General features: G+C 41.4%; 1 protein-coding gene across 1 annotated transcript in view; it reads right to left on the bottom strand.

Moving 5' to 3' along the window:
- Window positions 1–12,020, bottom strand: part of shisa8b (shisa family member 8b) — a 40,865-nt gene extending 28,845 nt beyond the window's left edge. The window contains exons 1-2 of the mRNA XM_085465670.1: window positions 11,691–12,020; window positions 10,018–10,682 (exon numbers count right to left, since the gene is read on the bottom strand). Coding sequence (XP_085321796.1) covers window positions 10,018–10,649 — 632 coding nt within the window. The 5' untranslated portion in view covers window positions 10,650–10,682; window positions 11,691–12,020. The remainder of the gene's footprint in view (window positions 1–10,017; window positions 10,683–11,690) is intronic.
- Between the last annotated feature and the right edge of the window lie 355 nt (window positions 12,021–12,375).

Genomic DNA, 12,375 nt, shown 5'->3' with positions numbered 1-12,375 from the left:
TTACCCAACAAACTCACATCTAGAAAGCTAATAAAAAAAACATGCAAAAGTATCCAGACTCCCAATGTAAATGCCTCTATGATATGAAAGGGCAGGCCAAAGCTCAGAAGAGTAGCTTTTACTTTCACTGGATTGCCCTAAAGTTCCCTCAACAGTGTTCCCTGTGAAAATTATTGTTTCTGCTCTGTACTCTTGGAGAAACCTTATGGAACCTATATGTGTATTATACTTATATATTCTGTAAGCTTCTGCCCTCACTGCGCTTATTATCCTTTGACATATTATATAAAAGTATTGTGCCTGAGATCAGAGAGCTCATCAGTTCTTCCATCCTATCTCATCACATTAGAGCCACAGTGAAATGAGACTTCACTAATGTCCTGTAACAATCAATTAGTCCTCTCAGGTCACCCAGATTAGAGCGTGCACAGTGAGTCGTTCCAACAAATATTAACAGTAACTCTCGAAATGTGAAATCCTCTGTGCTGTATGACTGCACTGATTGAATGTAAGATGTTCTCAGTGAGTACATTACACCATTTCTGTACACTGCGCCTACAAGCAGTAAATATCTACTATGTAAACATTTTTATAAGCTCTTGGTGATTTTGGTTTTACGGCTTTCCCTAAAACATCAAACTGTGGAGTCTGAGTGATAAACATAATGACAGATAAAAATTCCTTCCAACCAGGTTAGCCGTTGATGAGTAGTGTTTGTCTCTGACCTTTTCCTGAAAGCGGTTAAGCTTCATGCAAATGGTAACCACATTGTAACAGATGTCATTCCACTCTGAGTCTTTCTTCCTCTCATTTTTCTGCATATGTTCAACACCCGTCTTCTGTTCAAAACCACTTTCTAAAGTCTGGACTTCTGCATGCAGTGCAACAAAATACCTATAACATCGGACCAGAGCTCTTCTCGCAACCTTAGCTGTCACCCCAACATTCCCATTAAAAAGAATGCAAGTTTACAGCACTACCATGCTTTCTGCACTTTTCAAACCTACATCCAAAGCTGAACGCTACATCCATCTTTACGCTGTCTATGATTTTTTTTTTTCCTTTCAGGCAAGAGGACCTTCTTTTTTTGGTTGCTTTTTTCCACCTACTACTTTTAAAACAATTAAGCACTGCTCTGTGGAGATGTGTCAGTTTTTCTTTTGTCAGTGTATCTGGTCGCACCCCTGCCACTTGGGCTGGTGCATATGCAAATCAGAGAAGCTGAGGGCACAATAAGCAGGTCAGTATCTGCAGACATCTCTACAATATTTCAATGCAGGAGCACAGATTTTTACAGAAGGCACAGAACCGCTTGAATACTTAAGACTTTCTGCAAAAAAACTCTTCATTCAGGCTTCCTACAAGTGAATGTTCCCTTCTGTTGCCATTCTGGCAGCATATTTTTCCAACAGCAACATCAGTCATTTAGAAGTGAATATCAGAAAGTCATGAGAGCGCTTTAAGCTTTTGTGTGTAATGACCAATACACTGAGCGATTCAACAGGACTTACCCACCTCCATGCAGGCTTTTGCACTGAGCACTGATAACAAGCTGGAGTGTCATCATCATCGCTTTAGTCTGGAGAATGCAATGTCTGTGTTTTCTGCAAAGAATTTCAAATTCCGATTTGTCTGACCACAGAGCAGTTTTCCACTTTGCCTCAGTCCATTTGGACATTTTGCTTGCTTTCTGCATGATAGAGCTTTAACCTGCATTAGTGGATGGCACTGCAAACTGTGGGAGTGTTTGTAAGTTTTTTCTTTGACACGCTGCCTGTCTAAGATATTCTTTTATACCCAATCATGTTACTGACCTGTTGCAATATTTTTCATGACATTGATACTTTTTCTATGTTCTACTGTGAATAAAATAGGAGATTATGTGATTTGGATATCATTGCTTTCTATTTTTTGTTGCATTTTACACAGCGTAACAAATTTTTATTGAAATTGAACAAGCAAAGGAAAACTTACAAGAAGCTGTGCCAGTGTCTAGACAAGCACACTTCATGCAGTATTGTTTTTGACTGCTTCTCCTTTTTGGCCTGTTACCTGTCAGTCAACTTATGCATAAGGACAAGAACACCTTTCAATTTAGGAAATTCAACATGTTCTTTTATCAACATTAAACCTGCGGAAGTATTACTAATGGACAGACAGCATTTCTGCTTCATAACCCTTTTCAGTTCAAATTTTTCAAAAAATGATCCAAATGTAATAGAATAAAACTTTAACAGACAAACAGACAAAACTCTAATTGTTACGACTCAATTTTTTTTTAAATGCCTTGTTCGAGACATGAGAGATGTAAGGATGGCTATCTTTGATATTTTCAATTCCCAGCACCTTTACTCAAAAAGGGGGGGCGACCACAAACACAGAAACAACACAGTGCCAAACCCTTAAGTCAGTGTGCGTTGACCCACATTTAAGTGTGTGTGGGCCCAGTGAAGCCCGGGAGTGGTGAGGAGGAGGAGGAGAGAGGAAGGTAAAGTAGCTGCAGGGTGAAAATTGTCACTTCTGATGGAGCCAGGAATCTGTCAGCTTATATGTTCTTTCACTTTGGGAGGAACTGCGACAAGTGATGATGCAGGCACATGCATATGCACACTTTATCACATTTGTTTGCAAGTATGCATGCATGCAGACATGCTCACACAAACAGTGGCGACAGGTGAGAGGTGATAGAGAGTGACAGCTCAACCCTGGAGGTACTGAAAAAGTAGGAGAAATTTTGGAAGGTGGGGTTATGGAAGTGTAGGAGAGAGCGGAGGAAACTCAGTAGTAGTAGATATTTACAGCTTGTAGTGGCTTCACTTGCTTCCTGTCTGCAGTCCGTGTACGGGGCAGGCTGCAGGGATAACTTCACATCTATCTTTTCTAGTATACCTGTTAAGCTGTGAACCATGATGCTGTTCATGCAGGTTTCATGGTGCTTTTCCTTCACAGATTAAGCACCTCCAGTATCAGTTCCAGAGAATCCAATCAAGATCCTTTTATTAAAAGCTAATTAAGAGAGAGATCCCTTATATCGTTGAGCCCCTCAGAGGACAAGCTTGTTTAAATTGTTATTTACATTATAAAACTGCAGATAGCTGTAACGTTATTACTAGTTTCTTGATTTGGAGCCCAAAAATGTGAGCTAAAGTACTGTTGGGTCACTCTCTTGTGTCTTTTGACCATTGAGCGTAGAGCCGTGTTTGTGATGGAGTTATTTATAACACTGGGTTAGCAGGGCTCTGTTAGAGATCGCTTTCAGCCAAACGATGGCCAGGATTCTCCAAAGGCTTTTGGTGTGAAAGGTTGAAAGTTTGTTGAGGTCGCTGTCTGTCACCTCCCATTACTCTGAGCCACAGAGCAAAGAGAACGGCACACAGTGGGGATTTAACTTCATTTGGTGTGGTTGTTGTACTCTGATGACCTTAAGTCTCTGTTCATCCTTGATCTTTTTCTTTGGCCCTTCTCTGTCCAGTTATGTGAAATTATCACTGGTGAGACCTCGCAGTTAATGCTGAGCTGTTAATAATCAAGGGCATCTCCTCAAGTTTGGTCTGGTTTAGGTGTGCACAGCATTGTGGATGCAGACTGTCTGATGCTCCTTGGTTTGGAACTTTCAAATGCCAATATCTATTGACTGGATTCAGTTAAAAAGTATGAGACACATCTCATCCCCCTCTTTTGTACATCCATCATTTTTCTTCTGCTAATCCAAAATATTTCAAATAAAAGATAAGGAGCAACTGGGTCTGAAAAGTGAAATCACGAGGTACCTGCGTTCTTTGTAATGGCCAGCAGAGAGCAATAACTCTGGTTGTAAAAAGAGCAGAGATTGTATAGAAATCTATTAAAAAGTTTTACCATAGTTCTCCCTCATTGTATGATCTCATTAAAAACATTGTGATGAGCAGATGTTCTCAGTTGCTAATTTCAAGTCGTCATTAATATGCCTTAATGTTCATTTTGTACACTTTTATCCCATTTAGAGTTGAATCCATGATAAAGCAGGGCATGCTTTAAGGTGTGGGTATTTTGCATGTTCCTGAGGTAGCAACTTGTCAATCACAGTCTCCTGTTAGCAGTTTATCAGTAACATCTTCACCTCCCTTATGACATCTGGCTTAAAAAACTAAAAACAACAACAAAGAAGTGTCCAAAATGCTTATCTCAAGGCTTTAAAATAGCTTGAGGTACAGCTCTTCTCTCGCTCCTCTGCTTGACCTAAGAGGTCAAACACACTGTAACTTAAAAAAAACACTAGCAAATAGAATGAAAATACTGCAAAACCACACAAATCACAGCAGAAGTAATTTAGTGAGTCAATAACATGATTTAACAGAAGCATTGAATAGTGAACATGTAGCGAGAGCTGGAGCCCCCTGTTGAAGTACTGCAGGTTGGTCACAATAATAACAGAAACTCAGTCTGAAATTAGTAACAAATATGTATACTTACATATTAATAAAAATATATTAATTTATATGAAAAGGGAATTGAAAGAGGAGGCGAGTCATCCCCTAAATCACTTCCGTTGCGTAGTTTTTTTCTTTTGTTGTTTGCTTCTTTTTTAAATTCCGTTTTTCTTCTCTCTGCTTTTTGCATTTCCTATGTTTTCTCAGATCGTGTGTTTGACCTCTCAGGGCCACTGTACATTTCATTTTTAAAAAGTTTACATCAACGTGTCACTAGTGCCCTTGAGCTACAAAATGTGACTCAATATTTTCTATTTGGAAGCGAGAGAAAGGGTTAATAGCAAAGTGATTCTATGTGCTTTGTGTGAGTGGTGATGGACCCATATATATGCCCATGCTATATTGAGTATCACTTATTTGCGGACCTTAATACAGGGCAGAGCAGTCAAACCATTTAAGCAATGGCGTCCTTCGTTATGTAATGCAAGGACTAAAAAAGCAGCTGGCTTAAAAACACACCGGATGAAGATGACATGCCAGAGCAGTCAAAGATGTAGCTTTGATGCTGGATGGAAACCTCAAGAACAGAAAGGATAATGTTGTGAAAAAGAATTCCAACAGAAGCGTCCTTTGATGTAGGAAGGGTTTTTGTTTGAGGTTTCTTCACCAGAAAAAGTTTTCAATCTTTTAGGGGCACAATTGTCCCCGCATGGGTTCACTCTGAGTTCACGCACACTTGTTAGCATTAATCAGCGATTATAAACTGGTCACAATTGTGAATGAGAGCATGAATGGCTGTCAGTCACTCTGTATTAGCCCTGCAGCGGCAGTCTGTCCAGGGTGTACACAGCCGCTTGCCTGAAGTCAGATGGGCAAGGTTCCAGTCCCTGTGACCCTGAACTGGACAAGCAGTTCAAAAATACATGAATGAATAAATGGGTCTCTGATGAATGGATCTTTAAATGAACAACTCTGTGTATGCTTGTCTCTTGTGACTGTTCCCCTGATTGTTTCAGTTTTGGCAGTGTGTTGAGGACAAGAGTAGGTGCAGTGCTGTATTTGACACATTATCTCTGATCAGTGACGCCAGAGGGACATCACGAAACTAGCATTTTTGGCCGCTGCTATTATTTAAGACTAAATGAATATTTTATAATCACTTTGGCAACAAAAAGTCACTCATACATTAAATTAAAAATTCCTGTCATTATTGTTGTGCCTTGACACATAGATTAATTAACAGTTGTCACAGCTGTCTTGTCTTCGAAACATGCTAGCTGCTAGAAATTAGTAAAATATAAATAGATTTCGGAAGCGAGGCTTCTTCTATCCACCCAATCTTTTCCTCTCTTTTCTGAGAGCACCTGGAGCGCTGTGTCACACACACTCATTAATGTACTTACTTGCGCAAAAACACAGCCCTCCATCCCAACCATGTGACCTCCACCATGTTGTTTCCAGGTTTCTCCCGCTTTGCTAGCTGGACGCTATGTTGCAACACATCTCGCCTCATGGCTGTTCTGACCTCTCACTGTGGTGATCTGACCCATGCACATGTAACCCAAATGCCACCGCTATTATTCTTGTTGTTAATTGAACTATAAATCAAGATGAGTGTGAGTGTATGTGTGCGTGTACACGTAAAATCATGAAGGTCATTTTTGTTTGTTTACGGTGTACAACCGGCCCCGCTCCAGTTGAAGCCTTTCATTAAACACGACACGCGTGACCTAAGGCGCTCTCCATTGTTGGCTGGGGATTAGTGCGGCTTGCAAATACCCCGAACCTTGTGCGGCTGGAACGAGTCGAGGGCTATTAGAAGGTGTGTGTGTGTGTATGTCCTTGTTTATATATCTTTGTGGGAACCGAAAATTGGAAGTTTACGATGCTATGGGGACAAAATCCCGGTCCCCACAAGTTTGAAGGCATTTTTCAAACTCAAAATGTGGTTTTAGTGTGTGTGTGCATGGAAGGAGAGGGGAAGGAGGTCTGCGAGGAGGATCACTCTGGATTTTAACTTTCAAAGCTGATTTGGGAAAACTGTTAGGATTTTAGCCCGCTAATCACCCTCTGCTTGCAGGATGTTAAGAGAAAGAGAAACCTGTGGTGGGAAGCAGGTGCACAGCACGAGTTTGAGAGCTGCAACAGCACACGTGCAGATTGCAAAAGTCTTGCTTTGTGCTTGGCCGCTCTAACATCCGTCTCTAAAGCGCATGCAGAATTTGTGCATCTCACCTCATGAAGTGTGTGTGCTGTATATGAAGTCCTGGATTGCACGTACACTTTTATAGCAGGGATTTATGTCAGCAGGCTAATAACTAAACAAGCAAGCAGGCAGAGCAACCCAAAAATGGTAAAGCTGTAATCTCAGTGAAATTTGTTTAATCTCAAAGGGGAGCAGTAATCTGTCAAGATGGGCTCACGGAGGGAGGATGTTTATGCCGCCACAGTGTTTCTATTTCAGCTTAGGTGCTACCCTGCAGAAAATGTTAATCCTAGTGGTTTGGTATCTGCAGAATGAGTTTTGCAGTTTGAGTTAATGGGAGACACTCAAAGACAACTGATGGTCAATGGAGGTTTTGGTGGCACCAGTGCAGCTGTCCTCATGTTTAGCTTCTCAATTAAAATTCAAGTGAGAAAAATGATGTGGGAGAGATGGGATGTTTGCAAAGTGAAATGGAAAAGGAGGGAGGAATGCATGAAGATCAGAGTGACTGAAAGTAGCTGCTGGTTTCACTTCTTATCCTTGCGAGTGAAAGGGGGGATAAAAAGCAAGAGAGGTTGATAGAAGGACATTTGACCTGGTAAAGAAGGAACAAAGGAGACGTGGAAGAAGGCTGAAGGAGAGGACTCTTACGAACCAAAACAAAGTGATTTGTGGTGAAGAAATTCAGGATGAAAGGGACAAATAGCGCGTGATGAAACAGATTTTCAAGCAAGAAAATGAGATCAAAAACAATAAGCCTGGAGAGATAAGAAGAACAAACTCTATGGAGAAAAGAAAGAAGAGGCAGCTAGAGAGTTGGTTCAGGATGAAAGCAGAGAGATGTGAGCCCATGCTGCGCTGTAATGATTTCCTGAGGCGAATAGACTGAACTTTGAACCATGTATTTAACTCTATACTGCAGCTGGAGTGTATGCACGATTGCATTTGTATCAGGAGAAAGGCTAAAACTCAAACTACAAATCTTTTTTCTTCTCAAGGTTGTGTTTCAGTAACTCAGTTTAAAAGCATCAGATTCACAGTGTAAAATGTGACTTCATGTGCTCTTTCTGAAACCCTGACACATTTGTACACATGAGACATTCTAACACAGACGCACAAGTTAAAAGTGCCTAGCTGCAAAAAACAAACCCTCAAAAACTAGAAAGTTGGTTTTCTCAGTTTCATGTTTACAAGAAAAGCAAACAGTACGCAAAGAGCTGAAATATAAAAGAAAAACTGAAAAAGAAACAAATAAATGAACCCTAAGAATAGACAAGAGAATAAACAAGAATAAATATGTAAAGTTTTAGGTGTGTACACCGATGAAGCACTAGCTCAAAGCTTAGTTAACACAGGTGAAGATAAACTAGTTCACATCCATAGCTGACACTTTAGACTTTAAACTGAAAATTAAGCCTCACCCACATATAAAGCAATTTGCTCACAGCACATTACTTTGTAGCTGACAGCTGGTCACTATTTTTGACATTCCACCCTCATGTTTGTTTACCAACCCCCAGTTATGTCAATCAACAATTCGCTTCACTCCCATTGGTGGTTGCCTCAAAGCCGAGATAAGTTTAACACTGTGTGTTGTTGTGATGTTGTTTACGCTATTTCACCTCTCAAATAATACTGACATTGTATTTGTGCAATTGCAAGCGTCTTCCTGTGCTATTCTCTTTCAGCAGAACTGTCATTTTCAGTAGTGCCATCCATGAAGGCCCCATTCAGTGCCAATTCTAATCTAAACACATCCCTGTAAACCTCTGTAGGATCATACATCAGCATCTCCAAAAACCAAGAAATAAAAAGTGCTTTTACTGCACAAAATGTAATCACTTAAATAATGAGATGCGTCATTAAGTAGATTCAGATTCAAAACTGATGAGTTAACGAATGTTAAAATGTTCTTTGGGAACTTTTGTTGATGTTCGCTTATGTCATTGAGCTTTGGTAATATTTGCAAGTGATCTTCATTCATGTGCAGATATTTCCCAGGACATGCCATACTCATTATAACTTTTCAGACATGTCAATAATGTGCCTGATGTTTGGACTGAGAAGATCAAGTTTTTACTGAATTTGTTCAAATTTGCACTCATAAAACTCAACTTCAGGTTAAAGCTTCATTGTCTATTGGATGTTTGAGGAAAAAATATTTGGTGATTTAAAAATACAGTACTTAGTTACTTTAAAAAAAAAAGATAAACACATTTTCTTAAAACTTATCAAGTGCATTTGTTCTATTTCTCGACTCTCTTACCCTCTGCCTGACTCTGCTCAGATCAGCTGGTTGTGATGCTTGTGGGGAAGTTGTGGGGTGCCCTCTGGTGGACAGATGACCCAAGTTTGTAGTTGGAGGGCATTTCTCCATTTCTTTACTTTTAAATTTTCATTTTTCATCATAACATGATAAATGTTGATACCAGTAAATTGCCAAATAGCTAATATTACTCTCCTAATAAATAAGTCAGACTCAGTTTCAAATGGTCTGATGGACTTTCTTCAGCAGCGCCTAGCCTAGTATAGCGATTTTGCGCATCATGTGATACACACATTGCTTGACTCACGTCCACCATATTGGACATTATGCAACCAATGGTTGGGTTCATAGAAGTTTCTGGCTGTCTGTAGATGAAATCAGTGGCAAAGGGGTATTATACTAATATATATCCCAATGTTTCCTTTAAAGGCAGGTTTTAGTTGCACTTTTCAGTTTTATGCTGCTTGAAGAATACCTGGCTAGTGTTTGCAGACAGACATGTTCCATGCAAAGTACAGGTGACCATAACAATTTGATAGCAACCAAAGCAATTGGGGAGTCCAATATTTTTGCCTGGAGACCAGTAATTACAAGGGGGTCACAGACCAGTCTCAAATTCAAAATGTGCATTTGTTAACCCTTGACTGTAACTGTTTTGTATTTCAGAATGGTTTTTGCACGTGTCTGTGTTTTGAGGTGACTTTTAGGTATAAAGTATAAGGGCTGGGAACATTGTCTTCATTTATTAGCAATCTAACAATAACCTCTGTAAGCTGGAAAAATGAATCCTCACGAATAACCTTCCTCCTCCTTTTCCCTCATGACTACTGCTTGGTTATTAACCTGCTGGTGTGCACAGAGTGCCAAAGGAGAGGAGTACCTCTCCTGTGTCTGTGGTTGGGCTTACTCCAATACAACAAATGATCTACATTCATATACAACAAGAAAAAAAGCCCCATCGATAAAGAATAAACATGTCTTTTGTCGTATGTTTTAATTAGGGGATAAATGAGCGTTTTCTAGAAATTTGGAAACCCATGCATCTCTCTCACACATGCGCGCGGGCACACACACACACACACACACACACACACACACACACACACACACACACACACACACACACGCTTCTTCACCTGGAGTTGAGGTCGGCCTGTGCTGCCCCTCCTACTCCTCCTCCGCTTCCCCCACGGCTCTTCTCCAGGCCCAGTTTAGTAAAGATGCCAACCAGTACCATGATGGCCACCACCCCACAGATGATGTACACGATAAGTTGCGTGCGGTCCCGGTCCAGGTCTCCCTGTCCCTCAGTAATGGTGGCAACTGGTTTGCCAGTGTTTGCCCAGATGGGAGTGTCATAGTTGGAGCAGATGTTCTGGTCCAAGCGCTGCTGACGGAACTGGCAGCAGAAACGGTAGAAGCAGGTACCGCAGCAGTACAGGAAGACACCGGCGTTACAGTTGAAAGGTGGGTCCCACTGACCCATGACATCATAGTAACCCTGGCAACGTGTCCCACCAGCAGGAGGGAGATCCTCATCATCTGTATCTCCACCACTGTTGGGAGTGGAAAGCCCTGTCTCTGGAGGAGTGTTTTGGGTGGTCTCTGTATAGCTGGTAGTTGTCTGGTTAGTCAGTGTGGTAGGTGAATCCTCAGTTACTCCCACAGCTGTAACTGATGGACCCTGGGCGAAGGCTGGCCGGATCACCAAGAATAAAAAGAGGAAGGAGAGAAAAAAGGGGCAGGAGAAAGGGTTGGTGGCTGCCATGTTTCCTGGAGAACCCAATGTTCCACCTACAGGCTTTGAATAGGAGGGAAGCAGGTGGAAGAGTGTTAGCAACAGAGAAACAGCACAGACATCAAACAAGGTAAAAGTAGTTTTACTGAGAAAAGCAAACCAAAAAATCCCCACAGTCTAAAAAAAATTCCCAGAAGTATCTCAAAGCATGTTCCTGTTAAAACACATGACTTATCTATTGATCTGACACATTTATGAAATCAATAATGAAAACAGGGCAGAGTACATTTTTAAATAGGTCACTATCGGAGACTTTTGTCATAAAAGGCGATGTGATACACACTCGCTGCTCTCTCCTACTCCCTGGGTGTTTGGTATGCAGGGGAAACAACAGGAAGGCTACGCAAAGGCTAATTAACACTACCCCCAAAAAACCATTGGCTGCCCTCTGCTATCCCTTGAGCCCATCACCAGATCCTGTCTCAGTAAAACCAGGGCCATCACAGGTGACCTCTTGCACCCCGCTCACCACCTGTTTGACCCGCTGCCACTCCCGATGTCGCCTCAGGTCAATCAGGTTCCACACCTGCAGACTCACAAACAGCATCTTCCCCTGGGCCATTGCCACCGTTAACATACAATATCCTGTCCTAATCACACACCGACTCCACTCAGACCAAGTGCATTACACTACTTCCAAACACTTTGCAACCTGTTCTTCTTTTGTGTTTCTTCCTCCTATGTTCCTCGTGATTATTAATATTTTTCATGTTTGTTATTTACTCATGCTGTCTTACTATTTAATATTTTATTCCAGCACAGTTGGTGTAGAGCACTCACAATTTTGTTGTACATGTACAATGACAATAAAGGGCTATTCTATTCTATTCTATTCGTTTCTTTCGATTCGATAATCAGCTGGGAGAATCAGTCTAAGGAGACTTCTCAACTTACTTTTCAAAGATATTAAAAAAATGCAGAAAAGCAAGTGACAGTTCAATTTTGTTTAGTTTTGAAAGAGCTAAATAGGCAAGTCATTTCATGCTTGAAAATCATTGACTGGGTTCTCACCTTCTTCGCAGTCCTCTGTCGACCCTGTGCGTTTCTTCCTCAAAGTTCAAGGGCAATAAAATGAAATCCCTCTAGAAATATCCACAAACTTTAGCCAGCAGCATTTTTGCCCCAAGTTTACCCTCGCTCCTCTTTCCCCTCACGTGTTCTCCATTTTCAGCCGTTGATTTAATTGAACGACTTAAACAAACCCAAAGCGATGCACTCCTTTGACCCTCTTTACACTCGTCTTTACAGTCCTCTCTATCACCTCTTGCTCTTCTTCTCTTCTTCAAACGCTGTGCAGACAAAGGCGGCTGATGTGAGTTCGGTCAATGACTTTTAGGCTCCTCTACTGCCAAGATCCCCTTTGCGCTGTGTGTGTGTGTGTGTGTGTATTTGTCCATATGTGTGAGAGAGAAGTCAAAAGAGTGTGTGTGGTGGTTGCACCGAGCCCTGAAACAGTTCAGGAACCAAATGCGATCTCCGCCTCTGTTTACTTCCACTCAGTGCCAGACAGTGAGAGAGGAGAGATAGGAGAGAGCGTGTGTGTGGGGGGGTGGGGGGTGGGGGGGGGCAGAGGGGCGCTATATCCAGCTGCATTTCCCATCATTCCCAGAGGGGAAAAGGACTGGAAGGAGAGAGATGGGGGAAATATAAAAAAGAAAAAAACTCAAATGTTTGTGTGTGTGTGTGTGTGTGTGTG

Source organism: Copadichromis virginalis, linkage group LG8 (genome assembly GCF_057382275.1).
Source record: "Copadichromis virginalis isolate Kocher_CV1m ecotype Utaka linkage group LG8, C_Virginalis_male_GT1.1, whole genome shotgun sequence".
Taxonomy (NCBI): Eukaryota; Metazoa; Chordata; class Actinopteri; order Cichliformes; family Cichlidae; genus Copadichromis; species Copadichromis virginalis.
This window is presented reverse-complemented; position numbering and strand designations above follow the sequence as displayed.